Below are 17,235 nucleotides of genomic sequence, written 5' to 3'. Positions count from 1 at the left end.
ATTTTACCAGCATGTTTTAATCCATGGAAGGTGGAAAATGGCTGAAATTTAAAGCAATTGTGTTGTCTTCCCTGAGGGCTTTTACAATTACTTTGTGTCACTGTGAGATCCAGTTCTCTTGCCACCAGATGGCACCTAAGCCCAGCTAACTGGAAATACAGCTTTTCAACAAGCCCAGAGTAATATGTTATTTCTCTAAATCTGCACATCTACAAGACCTGTTTATCTATTTATTCTATTATTTATTTATCTGTTTATTCTATTTATTTATCTGTTTATCTATTATTCTATTTATCACGAATTATTAAGTATTTATAGAAACATGAAAAAAGACACTCACCTGAATTTGAGCAGGGCTTAGTGAAGTGAGGTCACTCAGAGCTGAGGCCATTGCTGATGTGGTGGTGGTTCTGTCACAAAAACATTGTCAGCCCTTGATGATGAGGCCACTCTCACAGGGTGTGGTTACAAGCAGAATCTTTATTTGGTTCAAATGACAGATACATGTTACATTTTGCTTTGAAACTACATCTGTATTGAAACCCTGAGATATGAACATTTAACTAAGTAATTTCTAGAAGGATGCAAAGGCACAAAGAACAGGAGGATGGAATTTAACCTCAGAACAGCAGTTTGCAAAGCAGAGAACAGCCCCTGCCCTGCAGAGCCTGGGCCAGGGGGTTTGTGTGTCACGGGGTGGTGCCAGTTCCAACTGATGGTCCCACTGCTGGGCTCCATCCTTTGGGATGGTCCCATGCACACAGATCCAGATTTGGTCCCTTCTTTTCCAAAGGGATTAATCCAATCCACTCTCAGTGTCCTTGTCCCCTGGTGCTCTGTGAGGACACCCTTCACCCTCAGCCAGGCCCTCCATCACTGGAGCTTCTCCATCACTGCCAGCCCCTGTTAAAAGCACAGAGGTAACACACAGATAAAAATCACTTCGTGGTCTTTAATGCTGAAAAAAGAAACGTAGAGCCCAATTTTTTAAAACCATTTCAATGAAACTCAGCAAGAAATCCTCTGTAGAAAAAGAGAAAATACCATTTTAATTCCTAATTTATTAGGATTCCCACACAAATAAAAGGAAGAGGAGATTGTAACTAGCAATCTTCAATGAGAGCTGAACAGACCCTTACTTTTAGTGTGCATGTGCCACCCACCTTTTCCTCTGTGATCAGTAATGTCACTGTAATCTTACCATCCTCTTCCCATGGGCTTGGGTCATCTGGTTGATGGCAGACTGGTGACAACAGCAGATGGTCCTTGGGCTCAGTGACTACCTCTTGTATCAAGGGTTTCAAGGGGGCTGCTTTTTGATCTTTGATCTCCAGGTGTCTTTCTGAATTAGCAGGCTCTGTAAAGAAGCTTTCAAGAAGGGGTCTTAAGTGCTCCTCCTCTTCATGTTCTTTATGGCTCTCACATGCATTTGAAAAAATTGCTGTTGGAACTTCCTCTACTGATTCCTCAAACGTGCTTTTATTGTTTTCCTCTAATGCAGAATCGCTGTCATTTGTCACTTCAGAAATTATTTCAATCTTTGGGTGATAGTCCTGCTGTAAAGGTAGAAAACATAATTGAAAATATATTATTCTTAGATATAAAAGCTAAAGGATGGGTAACTATCACTTGGATCCATGTAACAGTTGTCAGCTTCGATGTGGTGTTCTCCCAAAATGTAGGGAAGATGTGCTTCCCCCCCAGCCCTGCTGCTATTAGCTCTCAGGTTAACTATTCCTCAGGCTTCAGTGACCAACTGACCATAAACCAGCAACAGTTCATAAAAAGCCCTATTTCAGCAATTCAGCAGTGTGTGGGCTGCACTGGATTACTTTACTCCAAACCTGACTAACATCTTCATTTGTCTTCAGTCAAGAGCTGAGCACCCTTTGCAGCATGACAGCTGCTAACACAGACTCCTTCACTAATCCTTGGTTCCCTTCCCTTGCCTTCTTTTAATTGGAGGCTTTGTTGGCCAAGACATTTTGCAATGCTGCTGTGAGTCTGTGACCAAAAGAGAAAATAAATTCCATGCCTTGTGCTGTCAGAAAAGTTACCTTGGAGAGACCTGTAAGAACATGTCCTGTACCAGCCCCTGTCTCCAGCAAGGCCAGGATGATTCTCTGATTAGCAGGAGAGCCAAAACTGTGCTTTTAGTCTTTGGTGCCTTCTTTTTGCCCCTTCTGTTTCTGCTTATAGGCTTTTGCCTAAAAGATTAGCTTGAGCAAAGCAAAGTGCTAATGTGCACGAGGACTGGCCTGCAGTGGAGCAGAGGAGGGTCAATCTCTGTTTTCAGCTGAAATGTCAGATTTTATTCAGCAGCAGGTGCTTTGTTCTCTCTATTCAGTCCTTTGCAGCATAGTAGTACTGGTAAAGTGTATTTTAAGAGTAATCTTCATTATAACATTACATACTGCTAAGAAATTAAACTTATGTAACTGGTGCATTACTTGATCTTAGGTTTTCATTCTCCTATTTTTGCTATAGAATAATATAAAAACCAAATTAAAAAAAAAATTTACAAGTGGATATGATCTGCTGAAATCATCCATTTTAGTTTATAAATGCATAACTGATTGCACCTCCCAACCCAGCATTTCACAACTTAGATTATCCTCACTTTGCAAAACATTTGTGAATGTGTTTAGGCAAGCTTCATTACTGGAATTAATAAACATGTTACCTTCTGAACAAAGATTTCCTCTTCTGGGGGAAATTCAGTTACATCTACATCTTCTAAATCAGGCAATTCCTGAAGACAATCACAGATCATGAATCAGGGATTAGCTACTGTAACCCATGAAGGAGGACACCTCTGCTCCCTGGGAACCTTCTCCAGGGCAGTGCTGTCAGGGTGTGAGGTCACGGCCAGCAGTGCCCCCTGTCCTCCTCTCACAGCTGGGGCCAGTGCAGCATGGCCTGAGGTGACACAGCTTACAAAACCAGCATTCAACAAGTACAGCTTAAGATCTGAGACTAATGTTAGTGGGTGGAATGTGGTGCCAGCAGGGAGGTGAAGTAGCTGTTATTGTTGCAATCAGCAGGCTGCACCTGCAGACCAAACCAAAATCACTCACTAAAAGTCCTCCTGGTTTAGTACATGGAATGTCGTCGAGGCCTGTGCAGCAACAGGAGCTTGTTTCTGCTTGACAAAGGGATGTCACAACCACCACACAAATCCTCCCCACTCCCCTCCCTTATCTCACTCCCCAGACCATCCACAGTCGGGATCCGAACCAGGACAGCTGTGCTGCTCCAGAGCTCCTCAGCAGCCCTTCCCAGCCCTTCCCAGCCATGGCAGCACTCTGGCTCCTGGGAATGTCTGCACTGACGTGAGTACAGGAGGGGGTTTGCTGGGAGAAGCTCTTGCTGTTACTAAACGTGGCTGGAGAACAAAGTAGCAAAGGACACTGAAATGTGCATTAGTGTGTGATCTGGGTTTGGCTTTTCTCCTGCAGAATTAAAATAGTCCCTGTTTAAGATCTAAAGAAACCCCAGGGGTGCATGCTGAACAGTTCTTTATGTCACAGTTTGTGCAAAGGAGCTTCCTATGGTGCCACTGAGCACCAGGGGAAAAACAAACACTGAACTGATGAGTTCCTCACATTGTGGGTACCTACAGTATCACCACATATTTAAAGCCTTTATTTCAGACCCTGCAAGATCTGCTTTTAAAGATAGTATTGTGTATGCTTTGAATTGCTGCCAGTTCTCTCCACTGTGTTTTTTAAACCCATTATTAAAGACAGCCAAGCAGGAGGAGGCAGCAGCAAACCCTCTACTGAAGCAGTGGGTTGAGCCCTTGGAGAACATGGAATTTTTTCCTGGGAGATTGAGAGCATGGCAAAGATATGAGACTTTTCTGGCAGTAGTTAAGCATGGCAGTGTAAGGTATCAAAGAGTATATGAAGTGCTCTGGGAAATGGTAAGGCCAGAAGTTTGTTCTTGCTGGTTGTGTCACAGTGTGACACTGTCAGTGCAGCAGCAGAGTCCTTGTCAGGACACACTGAGCAGTTCTGCTCTGAAGGGAAGGTGTATTTCTCAGTGGTATCCATGTCCTTCCCAGGGTTAAGTGTAAACATGTTTACACTTAAACATGTAAACATGTTTAAAGGTTGCATCATCAGGTAGCAGTCTTAGATAATACAGGACCATATTCCAAATGTCAGTGACTTATTATATACCTGAATAATGCAAATTCTGCTTTTCTTGGAAATAGACCTCCAAGTTCTATCTTGAGAATTAATTTATAATACCTGATACTGGTAGGTAACATTGACAATGATGGGGTTGCTATTTCTTCCTTATGCTTTTTCTGCAATAGTTCACATTTTCAACTGCATATTTCATTTGAGTTTTGCTTAAGAGGATCAATGTACCTACTTGATTCTTTTTGATATGATTTGTTTTTAAATGAGAGCCCTCATTAGCTTCTCCAGAGAAATCAAAGAGATAGAAGGTCAACTTCAGGTGATTTATAGGACAAAAGCACTTGTAGGACAAAAATTTTAAGGACAAAATAAACTTTGGAAGCAGTGGTAAATTCTTTATATATGCTACATGGACAGAATGAATACCTCTGCAACTTTACCTTTTGGGTTCCTTTTACTTATCCTAATAGTAGAGCTCTCTTAAGAACCTGGGCATACTGGCCTGGATGTTACAGGAATTACCTTGGAGAATACCCACATGTAAACTTCTCAACATCTCAATCCAATACATACATCAAGATAAAGTTTCTCCAGTGTCTCCACTTTGAACTGCTCCATTCCAGCATATTCATCCCCTTCAGGAAGCAGGGCCTTGTCAGTGGCTGCCTCCTGTCTTGGCAGATCTAAAGAACAAACAACAGTCAGTTGGAGAGAACTAACTGAATAAAACAATGTCTACATTGCAAGGGCAAGCACTGCAGAACCAAACTGCTGGGGACTGACCACCACTGCAGAATTCACAGCTGAATCCAGCACTTGGGCTTTCCAGCACATTCTTGGTCTCTCTTATATCTTATATTGTATAAATTCATATTTTCAATTGGCAATAATGGATTCCACAATCTATAAAGCATTCTTCCATGTGTGAAGGCACAAACCCACCTCTGGAGGGATGACCAGCTTCTGCTGGCAGACAGACTGCACAGTGGCACCAAGGGCAGCCTGTCCTGTCACTAAACCTGGCATCTTTGAGAAGTGCAGTTCCACCCTTAAGCTGCAGAAGTTGCAGGTTAAGCCCTCAGAATTTTTTTATTTTTGTATTTAAAGAATATTTTATCCAGTATTGCTTGATTTTCCCTAGTCACTGTGGAAATCTAATGGAATGTTCTTATCTATGAATCAGCAGAGGCTGCACTAAGGCAGAGTTTGGCTCATCATCTCCGCACCCTCAGTTTGCTTTGGTTCCTCACTGGGTACGTTACCATCTGTCTCCTGGTTGAGATTTGCACATTTGTAAAAGTCTGGTTCCTGCACATCCTCTTGAACTCCAGCAGGAATATTTCCAGATGTGTTATCTTCCCTATTTGGCAGAAGTGTTATCACTTCATCACTAACATCGAAACCTTCATCTTTAAATTTCTCAGTCTTCTCTTGAGCTTCTTCCTCTTCTGATATATTTGAAGGCTTTGATGTATTAGAATTTCCATCACCATCTTTTGAATTTGCAGGTGCTCCTACAGAAGAAACAAGTTCATTAAAATTGCTAAGTCAATCTACCACTGCTCATTCTAAATATCCAAACATTACTACACTGGCCTAAAATATGCAGCAAAAGCTCCTACTTTGTTTGAGCAGCTATTTGTGGATGAGTAGTCCTCCCAAGACTGCAGCAATGTTGTGGGTTTTCCCATCTCAACTCCCCAGCAAATAAAGTTCCCAGGCAAAAAAAAAATCATCTAGAGAAAACACTGTAGTAAACAACTGGCTGGTCCTTATAGTTAACTTTGAAAAGACTCACAAGTGACTACATATTTACATATATGCTTGAGGACTTTGATGAATCAGCAACAAGTGCTGGTTGTCCTCTCCTTTGTGCAATTCACTTGCTTGCAGAACAAATTTTACTTGTTAGTCAACCCAAAGAATATCAGATAAAGACTCCTCTGCACATTCAAACTGAAGTGATTACAGACAGCTTCCAAAGTTGTAAGCACAAACCTTCTAGGATATCTGTTGCATCTCCATTTACAGATCTTGCACTTGTATCTCCTTCTTCCATGCACTTTTGTCTTTTATTTTCCTCTGCTTTTTGCCTCATTGCTGCTAATGCATCAATGCTATCTTGGATTTTTTTTCTCTCTCTGGTTTCCCATTTTTCCCTTTCTACTTTCTCAGCTTCAAGCCCTCCAACAGCCCAGGCTTCTGCACAGGCTCTAATGAAAACACAAAAGCTCACTGTAATACAGCTATAAAAGCCCATCTTTGCAATGACAGAGAAATTTAAAATAGCTTGAAACAGCACAAAATAGAAAAAAAAGCATTTAGCTGTGACAATCCCTTATGCAACAGGGATGAAGGTGTATCTCATCCTGTATGTGGCACTGAAACAAAAAAATAAAGCTGGCCAAATGCTGGGGATCCCAGCCCCAGAGATTGGGCTGGGCTTGGCTTGGCTCTTCCAGACACCCGCTCAGATTCTGCTGAAATCTGGATTTGCCTCTGCTCTACAGACTTGGCCTAAGAGCATTCTGCTCAAGAATTCTTTTGTGAAAAAATAGATTGCTTTTTTTCTAGGTATGTTAGATGTAGAAGTCTGCAGTACAATACTCTTGTCCTCTAAGTCACCCACCTTCAATAAATTATACTGGTCAGTTCCTTTCCTTCCATGACAATTTTGACAAAAAGTGTGTGAGTGATCATTAGCATTTGATCTTTACTGCTGTGTAATGAAGAAGGCTGTGTTTCTTACCTATCCTTTGGGAAAACTGGTCTGTCATCCAGATATGTTAGTTGTTTTAGTCGAACAATAAGTGTTTTTCTGTAATTAGCAATTTTCCTTATCACCTCGTTTCCCATCAAATTCAGCACGTGCTAGAGAAACAAGGGGAACCATTTTTAAAGTTGAGTAGCAAAATACCCCAATCTGGGTATGCACTTTCCCTGTCATTTCAAAAACAAGAGGTGAATAAAACACCCTGAATGTTACAGGCAATCAACAAGAAATAAAACAATGGTTAATAATGTTTCTTTTACACCAATGCCTGTTGTGCACCGAACTACCCACCCAAAGCACTCCATGGGGCTCACCCACACACAGGACAGGAACCTGAGCTGTGTTTGCCTTACCAGGTTAGGCATGGTCTCCAGAATAGTTACAATACTTGGATCACTGAGGCAGTTGTGGGAAAGATCCAGAACAGAAATACTGGGGCACTCCTGCAGGTGCTGGATGTCCTCCACTGTCCTCAGCTTGTTGTGAGCAATCTGCAGAGTCTGCAGGACTTTCAGACAAGCTGCAGGACAACAAGGACAAGGACAGGAAAGGTAAGAGTTGTTGCTTCACAGAGGGGTTCCTGGAGCAAGTAAAAAACTGCATTGTCAAACTAATTGTTTGTACCGAATTTGGAGATTTTTTTGAAATTTGTTATTCTGCTATATGCACTTTTTGGCTAGGCCTCCAAAGCTGCTTTCTTCACCCTGGGAGAAACAGCTGTTTGGTTTTGGGATAGTGGTTGTCCTTCATTCACATTTCAAACTAACTAGTTACACACGTTTCAAAATTTTCCAATGTATGCAAGTGGTAATGTAGAGGAATTGTTTTTATTTTCTGCTGAAGACAGAATAAATCTTTTAGCAGACATAAGAGATTCAGTAATTGTGTCTGCAACTGCCAAAGCACATCTTAACTGTAAAGTAAATAGTGAAAACTGGATTGTCAGCCTGTCTGCAACACAGATAAGACTGAGATGGCACTAAGAAGTGAGGAAAAAAATACCTAATTATTCTAGGTATCCACGTGAAAGTAGTTCCTACGTATTTTCTCTTTTTTTCATCGATTTAATTTGCAAAATACATAGGTTTGACTCCTCAACAGAAGCCCTGTGGACTTTGGTATGGGATATTGTGCAAAATTCTATCATGAATAAAATTATCCCTTGAAACTAGTGCCACTGATAATAGCTTAGTCAGAGCTTAGGAACGTGGGCTTGGCCAAGGTTACAACACATTGTACCAACAGTTCTTACAGAGATTCTCAATGGTCTTAATGTAGTTGTTACTGATGTTGAGGGAATCCAGCTTCTGTAAGGGCTCAAGGTTTTCAATCTTCTCAATTAAATTGAGTTGCAAGTAGAGGCAGCGCAGCTCTGTCTGGGCCTGCAGGTTCTCGATTTTCCTCAGGCCGTTGCACTGCAGCCACAGACACTTCAGCCCCGTGTACTCCTCCAGGTTCTCCAGCCGGTCAAACCCTGCACACAACAGCTCTTTGTACCAGCACATTCAAGGAAAAAAACATATATTTTCCTCTGAATGCAACCCAGACCAGTATTTTAAGACACTTCTCAGAGGCTGTTGTTTTAGGAAAAAAACCCAAAAATATGTCCCTTGATTGCTACTGATCCCTTGAATGGCTACACAAAGTGAATTAGATGTATAATCAGTTTATTTTTCTACCTTCATATTGAGACATTTTGTTTCCCAGTTCCAGTATTGTATAAAATTATGTTTTTAATTTAAAAGAATGACTAGATATCTTACTTTAGTGAGCCATGAAATAGCTTCTCTGCTAAAATGCTACTTGGAATGATAAATCTAAACAGTCATGTCCACATCTTACCTTTATAATGTAAGTAAAGTGTATCATTTAAGTAGGGGGTCCAGTATAACTTCTGCTGTTTACAGATGTCCAGCAGAGTCTTTTTTGTCATTCTAAAATAATAACAGAAAGCAGAACAAAAAATGTATTTCAGTGCACATTCTGAAATCTTTTGCTTCCTTACAGATTCCAATGCAACACAACTAATAGTTCTTTCACACAATAGAAATAGCTACAGCTTTCAAAACTATATTCCAAATTAAAAAAGCAGTAGGTTTTTTTAGAGTGGCTTCTCATTTCTACCTGTTTAAGTGAGTTACCAGACCCTTCTGCTAAAAACCAGAGAGTACGTAGGAAAATGGGTGGGGAATTAGAGAGTCCATCTTCCTGGAGAAGAGCAGCGTGATTCTATGTCAGCTTCTCCTTCCTTCCTCTCCAATCCTTTCCTCTGTTCCTAGTTGCTTTGGTACAGGACCTTGGGTGGCACAGCCACTATGCAACATTTTTTCTCAGACTAGAAAAATCAATAGTTCTCAGCCCAACTTTTTAATGAAATGCTGACTCTGAAATAGCACTCAATAAAGTTTTACTGTGCAGCTGTGGCTGGCTGGGAATGCCACGAGGAATTAACACAGTGCCTTGGAACTGATGCTGAGAAATGGTCAAATCTACTGGCAAATGACTCCCACAAGAGTTTGCACAATTTTCTCCAGATCCACTAAATAGACTACCTCATGTGGTTAGAATGTAGTTTGCTACTGTGGCCATAAAAACCCCAAACATCTGGACAGATGCTGGAGATATCACTAATTCCTGATTCATCGATTATTCTTAAGTTCATCTGCAAAATTGTTCTCCAGAGTTAAGATCAACATGCAGAGCAGCAAAACTCCCACTGACTTCAGTGATGCCAAGATTTTAAATAAAACACATCCACAAGCAATGCATTACCTTACAGAGCCCCTCTTTTCTGCTGTCCTTTGACTGGATGAGCTGGTCACAGACTCGTGATCAACACCTGACTTTTGTTCATTCTGTTGGTCTGCTCTGGACATGCAGTTGACGGCTTTCTCTTGAGTTGTAACATCTTTGTAAGTAAGAAAAGGAGTTGCAATTTAACAGCAAGGGTGGGGAAAATGTGTCATGTTGCCAATTGCTTTAGAGAAATATTGAAGAGCACTTGAATGTGAATTTCAGGAGGAGGAGGGTTTTAACCAAGATTTTTGCTGACAATTTTAATGAAACAATGTTTTTAGAAGGCAAAGTAGTAAAATAAGTAGTAGCAAATTTAACTGCTGAAATCTGCATTTATTTTTTTTTTAAATCTGGAAGTCAGGTAATACCCACTAGTCTTAAGATTATTATAATGTGCAGTGACAATAAAGTACTGGCATCAATGTTCTTATGGTCTTAGACATCTACTATGTATTACCATTAATTAACACTAATTTGCATTTAACAAGACTCTTAACTCTGCATGTAGAGAGACTACAGTAATGGTGTCTCTGAGTCATCCCAAGCACTGTCTGTTAGCTTAGCTCTTCTACAGATTTACCCTTTTGCACTCCTTGGAAGGTGTCTGCAGAGCTGCACTCATTCACACTGTCTTTACACTGCCTTTGAGTAACTGGAATTTCAATGTTCTTCTCTTCAGAATCTTGCTCTGGACCTTCTAGTTGCACTTGTAGTCCGCACATTTAAAAAGAGACAGTACAAACAAGATGACTGTACCAGCTCATTTAAATATGATTGTAATTGAAACATAATAATAGGACTTATTTAATAGGACAAGAGGCAACGGGCAGAAACTGATGCACAGAAGTTCCACCTGAACGTGAGGAAGAACTTCCCTGCTGTGGGGGTGACCATGCACCGGGACAGATTGCCCAGAGAGGGTGTGGGGTCTCCCTCACTGGAGATATTCCAGAACCTCTGGATGCAATGCTGTGCCATGAGCCCTGGGATGGCCCTGCTTGGGCCAGATGGTCCCAACCACGGGGGTCCCTTCCAGCGTGACCCATTCTGCAACCTGTGGTGTGTGATTTAGAGGTCAGGCCAGCTGTGTGATCACAACACAGGAAAAAGTACCTCTCCGGCAAGAGGAAAGTAAAGAAACAGAGGTAATGGTAAAAAAAGGGTCAGGCAGGTAGCAATTGAGCACGCCTCAGGTATGGCAGGATTTCCATGACTTTGCTGGGAGAAAGCACAGCCTCGCATGGCATCCAGGTGAGTAGTTAACAGACGATGCCAGCGCATTGTGTTGGCCAGAGTGTCCCGAGCTGGTCCTGGCGAGCCAGCCCGGGGCTCACCTGTGCTGCCAGCGCTGCCCTCACGCTCTGAGGGGGCAGCTCCGGCTGCGGGGTCGCCCGGCGGCGCCTCTGCCGCCTCTGGCGCTGTGATCTCCCCTCCGCCGCCGCCGGCCCGCTCTGTGGCGGGCGCTTCCATTCTCACAGCCCCCGAGTCAGCACTGGACTCACGGCCTGACTTCTGCGGACGAAACGCCCGCAGGTCCCGGCAGGGCCGGGAGGGAGCGCGGCCCGGCCCCGCCGCCACAGCCCGCACCGTCGCCATGGCGACCGCGCGCGACGGCCCACAAGGCGGTGCGGCCGCTCCCGGCGGCCCCGCGCGGCGGCGGGGACGGAACGGCCCGCCGTGAGGGGGGACCGCGGTGAGGGGGGACCGGGGTGAGGGGGGACCGGGGTGAGGTGCAGGTACAGAGGGTGAGCGGGGACCGGTACAGAGGGTGAGGGGGGACCGGGGTGAGGGGGGACAGGTAAAGAGGGTGAGGGGGAACAGGTACAGAGGGTGAGGGGGGACCGGCCCGGAGGGTGACGGGGAACCGGCCCGAGGGTGACAGGGGACCGCCGGGGCACGGCCGGGCTGCGGGGCCCCTCCGAAACAGCCCGGGCCGCGGAGGGGCCCGGACGGGTCCGTCAGGGCTGCGCGGGCGGGGCGCGCCCGGCCCCGCTGTCCCTGCTGCCTGTGGCGGCCCGGGGGATCGGGCCCGGCCCCGGGGATCCGGCTCGGCCCGGGCGGCGGCGGTGTCTGAGCTTTGTGCTTGGTTTGCAATTGTATCTCCCAGTAAAAGGCGTGAGGGCTCGGCAGGCGCGGTGTGCGGTGTGGCCGATGCGCTGCACCGCGCCCTGGTTCGGGGGCGGCGGGAGGTGCGGTGGGAATGAAGTTCTGCCTCAGGGCTTGCGTTCTCTCCCGCGTAGCTTTTCGGCCTTCAAAGAGCCCGTTGTTTCTTTACGTCTCAGCTCTGTCCTGCTGATCATCCTTGCCTCTCTTACAGGAAGTTCTTCATCTTCCAAAATTAGTTTTGACATGTTGGGCTTCTCCTGCTTGAATAGTTTTGTTTGTGGTGTCGTTGATCAGTGTCATTGCAGTGTAACTGATTAATAGCTAAACAAGAGCTAAACAGTACCTATATCAGTGAAGATGATGGTAGGTGATACCCAAGTTTTAGCAGGCCAACTTGTGGGTTTTCTGTATCAAAACAGTGATCAGACTGTAACATGCTGAATCTCAAAGGTTATCCATTCAGTCTGAAAAGTTTACATGGCCCAAGAGCTGGTTGTAATTGCCCATATCTCTCTTTTTTCCAGGCTTCTAATCACCATGGCAGCAGTGGATCATTTCTCCCTCTTGTACAGGGAAATCAGTCGTTCCTGCAGTTTCTACATGGAAGCCCTGGCTCTGGTTGGAGCTTGGTACACAGTCAGAAAGTGTGTGTCTCTGGCGTGTGGCACTTACAGCATGCTGCGGCTGCACGTCATCCCCAGGCTGGGCGGTGAGGTTGATCTCGTCAGGCAGTATGGACAATGGGCTGTGGTCACTGGTAAGAGAGGAAGTGTCATATTTGCCTATATTTATGTGACATACTGTGCCAGTACTGTGAGACTTATAGCTTGTGCTGCTGGGTGAGCTTTATGTCACAACCTGGGGCCTGTATTACCTCTGGTTGCAGGTTAATCTGCTCGAGTGACAGTTGCTCATTGCCTTACTAGATTCAGTTCCTCAGGATATGGACAAGCTAAGTGATTTGACTGACTGCTGAGAAGGAATTACAGCAATTTTCCCTCAAAATTTACAAGGTACACCATGAACACCTGCAAGTGTAGACAGAGATGCAGACGAGATCCTTTTTTTGCTATGATGTTTTCATATGTGCTCTAGTCCTTCAACACAGTTCGAGTCCTGTACCTCTGACATCTCTGCCTGTCATTAAGGTTCTGCTTTGAGCTCTCTCTTGTCATAGAAACTATAAAACTTGTGTGAGGGGGATTGCAGAAGGTGGCTACTGACAACGTTGTCTTTAATGTTGTGGCTTTGAAATCAACATCTTCAGTGCCACATGATCTCAGAAAAGAGACTAGAGCTATAATTGAAAGAACTGTCAAAGAGAAGGCTGGGGTTGCTCTGTTTCTCACCTTGTTCATCCTGTTGTTGTTCTCCCTGGCAGGTAGCACGGATGGCATCGGGAAGGCGTACGCCCAAGAACTGGCAAAGCGGGGAGTCAACATCATCCTGGTCAGCAGGAACAAGGAGAAGCTGGAGGCCGTGTCCAGGAGCATATCTGAGACCTATAACGTGGAGACAGAGTTCATTGTAGCTGATTTCAGCAAGGGGCGTGAGCCTTACCCGGCCATTAAGGAGGCTCTGAAAGACAGAGAAATTGGGATTTTGGTGAATAATGTGGGAATGTTTGCTGGCTACGCGAACTATTATACTGATCTGACTGAGGACATGCTGTGGGACACAATCCACACCAATATTGCCTCTGCTAACATGATGACACATATTGTGCTGCCAGGTATGGTAAAGAAGAAGAAAGGGGCAATTGTGAACATTTCTTCTGTATTCTGTAGTCAGCCGACACCACTGGTAACAACCTATGGAGCCTCTAAAGTAAGTTGGGGTGTAATTAATGGTATGCACTGGAAAGTACATTATAGTTTGGTTGTGGTATGGGTTTTTTTAAACACTTGCAGCAAGGATATCAAAGTACTTGAAGGTTTTCTAGGGATTTGTTTATATATTGGCAGTGACTAATATATGTATTATGCAGTAAACTCTTCATCCTCACCAGTGCTGGGCTTTGAACCAAAGTCAATGCTCTTTGATTTTGGGTGAACTGTGGCTTAACAGTAATTCTGGGAGAAATGTTGCCTTTCTCAGATGCACAAAGCAGAGTGGCAGAATTTAATCTCTCTCTTATTCAGCTGAACTGTGCAGACATAGCTCAAGTCTCTTACACACCAGTATTTGGTAGCTAGAGGGGCTGTACTCATGCTCAAGCCACCATTGTGACAAGGGCTGTGGCCAAATCAGGCCAGTGCTTCACCTGACACCAAGGGGTGGAAGGCTTTTTACACCATTGTACCATATGTACAGTGAGCCAGTTGTGTAAGGGAGAGCATTGGCATGATCCACATCACAGGATCTGCTTCTTATTGGCCTTTTCCCTTATCTGGCTCAAAAAACAACTTGTTTCTAAACAAAGGTTGATTTGTTGTGGTCATTCTCTGGTCCTTACACCCTCTGTACCTGGGCTGTTACCATGCAGGAAGCACCCACTGCTTTTGCAAATTGTTTGAGCCACTAACCATTAACATTTCAGTCTCTATGCCAAGGTGTAAAATTCTTTACGTAAGATTTTCTTCAGTGTGGAAACTGGCTTAGGATTCCTGTTTCTGTGCAGAGTATCTGCCTCCTTGATGATGCTAAGTGTGTGTAGAACTGCACTCTGAACTAAAACAATTAAAAAGCTTGAATGAAAAAGAAGGAACAAACCCAAATATACCAAAGTTTCTTTATTTAGCTGGCATCATTAATGCAGTTCCTAGATCAGCAATCCAGTCTTAAGCCTGGCCTGGGAACACAGAAGGGAGAACAAGCTGCTCTAGTGTTCTCAGCCTCTTTGTGCATTAACAATGCCCAGTATTTGAAGTGATTGCTTTAGTTTTCCTAAATCACTTGTAAGAGCGTTTGTACAAGGTGCTTTCCCAGCAAAGTGTTGGGAAAGCCTTTTGTGAGGCCATTTGGGAGCAGAAACACGTTTGCTCACAGGCTGCTCTTTCAAATGCCTTTTCTCAGGGGTAGTGGCTGTGTGACAGGGCAGGAGCAGCAGCCTGGCATCAGTGGTGCTGCCCTGATAAGGCTGAGCCAGGCTCCTTCTGTCTGATTCCAGCAGTCCCAGTTACCAGTCTTGTGCTTTTTTTTGCTATTCTGTAAAAGTAAAATGAGCTAAAGGAGGTAACACAGGTACACATAAACAAATGAATAATTTTGCATAAGGGAGTCCCTGGAAGTAACTAACCTGCCTTCTGGGGAAGACAGTTGAATGCAAAATTCCCCTGTAAATGTATTAAAGAATGAGACTTTATTTTGGCCTTCTAACTGGGCATAGCTGGCTTTAATGCCTCCGAACACCCCAAAGATGTTTGTTTTAGATGAAATAAATGTTTCTGTGCTGTTTTTAAGCAGAAATTGTCAGATTTTGTTAAGCAGCACTTTGTCCTGCAAGTTACTGTACTGTGGCAGGTTTATAGCAAACAAATAACACATAGAAACACACTTAAAAGTGCACTTTTCTCTAATTTTAATAAGACTCTGCCCTGACATTTGGAAAAAAAGAAAAAAGAAAAATAAAGATGTCTCTGCTTTTGTCTTTCTAGATCTACTTGGACTATTTCAGTAGAGCAATACATTATGAGTATGCCTCAAAAGGAATTTTTGTTCAAAGTCTAACCCCAAGTACAATTGCTACAAACATGGTAGCATTCAACAGCTGGTTGAACAAGAGATCTTTCTTGTTTCCTTCTGCTGAGGAATATGCAAGTCATGCTATTTCTACTCTTGGGTTATCCACAAGGACCTCTGGTTTCTGGAAGCATGAATTACTGGTAATGGAATTCATTCAACTATTTTGTGTGGAAATATTCATTCAGCTATTTGTCACGTAGAAATAAATCAAATTTTTACTTTCTTAGGAGTCTCAATCAAAACTCTGCTAATATTCTGAAAAAGTGCCATGTGTATTGTAGGACCTCAAGGCATTGTGCCATGTTTTCTAACTAGTTCTGCTTTAGAAAATTATGCTTGGGCATGCTTATTTTTAAGATGGGAGAGTGAATCCAGTTCCCACTTGAAATGCGCTGCAAAAATGGGAAAGTGACAAGTTTTTATTAATTGGCACAGAGCATCTCATTTCACTTGGGGTGTTGCTGACTGGCCAACTGTCTTCTGTGAACAGAAACAGCTTTTTTCAGTCTTAATGTATTGAGCATATTTCTGTGTTGGGGAAGAGTGGGTAGGGAGCATGCATTAATAGCAGGGAAAAACTCCATACTTTTGTTCTAATTTATCTGAAAGCAGGTTCTCCATTTGTTAGGGTTTTCATTTTTGGGGGGCAGATAGTTTTATGCACATTGGTCACATCTCACGTATCCTGCCTACTGATTTCCTGTACCATGAGGTTGATAGAAGGAAGTGAAGCAGTGGGGTTTAGTCCAAAGGGAATAAAAGAGATGGGAAGAATTCTGGCAAGATGTGGCAATTAAAGCCAAGTGGACAGTACTGGTGTTGGGAACTTGTCCAAACTGCTTTAGGATTTATTTGCAGAACTTTACTGTTCAGCTGTGGGTGCTCCTTCCAAAATGGCTAAATAGCTTAACTTCCAAGGGCTGGAATTTAAGGCTTAGTTGCTGATGCTCAAGCAGGTTTTGCTTTGGTAGTGATTTGAGAAGCAGTTGAATGGAATGTATCCTAACATGTCGCTCCCTTTCCCTGTGCTCTGTTCCCCCGTTGCCTCTCCACAGTTCGCGCTGGCCGAGCGCCTGCCGGAGTGGATGTGGGCACGGCTCGCCCTGTACCTCGGCGGCATCGTACGCGAGCAAGCTTTGCACCCCAAGTGAAACAGGGGCACCCACATGTCCTGTGTGACACATGGTGTGCTCTGATCAGTGCTGCAGAGACGTGTCATGAACCTTGGAGGACTTCCTGTAACTTACCCAGACCTTGTTAAACAAGCTATGTAACCTAGACAGCAGGAGTCTGGATCCTTTCTGTATCCTTGTATTAAACAGCTCCTCTGGTGCTTTCCTCTGCAACAAAATGCTGATGTTCTTGGTGTTAATCTCTGTTCACTTTCTCATTGAGGTAGCTGGGCAGCAGCATGTACAGTTTTATTTCTGACAGTAAGTGACCGTCTCTCACATGATGTCCATTTATAAAGCTGACAGAATCTGAGAATCCTTCAAATCCCCCTGAACCGGCTGTTCACAAAGACAATCCCAGTCGACTGAAGAAGTTGTGAAGACAGGGAGCAGGCTGGGGGGCACAGGGGCAGGGACCCACGACATGGGTTTGCCTGCACCAACCAAACCCCACCTCAGCTGGCCCTGAACACCTCGTACTTTGTGCAGTATAAAACTAGGGGTTGTATGGCCAACAGTGACTTAGGCTCGTTTACAAAGGGGAGTTAAACAC

The 17,235-nt window shown here is 44.0% G+C and overlaps 2 protein-coding genes across 5 annotated transcripts; one reads left to right on the top strand and one right to left on the bottom strand.

Annotated features, from left to right (window-relative positions):
• Positions 1 to 460: 460 nt before the first annotated feature.
• On the bottom strand, positions 461 to 11,331 carry DNAAF1 (dynein axonemal assembly factor 1). Of its 3 annotated transcripts, none has more exons than XM_064670610.1 (13): positions 11,055 to 11,331; positions 10,301 to 10,426; positions 9,697 to 9,832; positions 8,767 to 8,858; positions 8,177 to 8,398; positions 7,278 to 7,444; positions 6,901 to 7,022; positions 6,150 to 6,364; positions 5,414 to 5,665; positions 4,725 to 4,834; positions 2,684 to 2,752; positions 1,202 to 1,556; positions 461 to 903 (listed from the first exon to the last, which is right to left on the bottom strand). In XM_064670610.1, exons 1-13 carry the CDS (start codon positions 11,314 to 11,316, stop codon positions 797 to 799), a joined length of 2,235 nt encoding a protein of 744 aa, XP_064526680.1. In that variant the 5' UTR covers positions 11,317 to 11,331; the 3' UTR covers positions 461 to 796. The 3 variants fall into 3 exon arrangements, with proteins under 3 accessions (XP_064526680.1, XP_064526681.1, XP_064526682.1); XM_064670611.1 differs by having other exon boundaries at positions 1,202 to 1,553; XM_064670612.1 differs by lacking the exon at positions 10,301 to 10,426.
• A 43-nt stretch (positions 11,332 to 11,374) lies between these two features.
• HSDL1 (hydroxysteroid dehydrogenase like 1) lies at positions 11,375 to 16,861 on the top strand. 2 transcript variants are annotated; one of them, XM_064670618.1, is made up of 5 exons: positions 11,375 to 11,397; positions 12,351 to 12,583; positions 13,208 to 13,653; positions 15,423 to 15,650; positions 16,566 to 16,861. In XM_064670618.1, the coding sequence occupies exons 2-5, from the start codon at positions 12,364 to 12,366 to the stop codon at positions 16,659 to 16,661; spliced, it is 990 nt and encodes a 329-aa protein (XP_064526688.1). In that variant the 5' UTR covers positions 11,375 to 11,397; positions 12,351 to 12,363; the 3' UTR covers positions 16,662 to 16,861. The 2 variants fall into 2 exon arrangements, with proteins under 2 accessions (XP_064526688.1, XP_064526689.1); XM_064670619.1 differs by lacking the exon at positions 11,375 to 11,397 and adding an exon at positions 11,498 to 11,518.
• Positions 16,862 to 17,235: the final 374 nt, after the last annotated feature.

The sequence above is a fragment of the Pseudopipra pipra genome, chromosome 14 (genome assembly GCF_036250125.1).
Source record: "Pseudopipra pipra isolate bDixPip1 chromosome 14, bDixPip1.hap1, whole genome shotgun sequence".
Lineage (NCBI taxonomy): Eukaryota > Metazoa > Chordata > Aves > Passeriformes > Pipridae > Pseudopipra > Pseudopipra pipra.
Note: the sequence above shows the minus strand (reverse complement) of the source record. Positions and strands in the feature narration are given on the sequence as shown.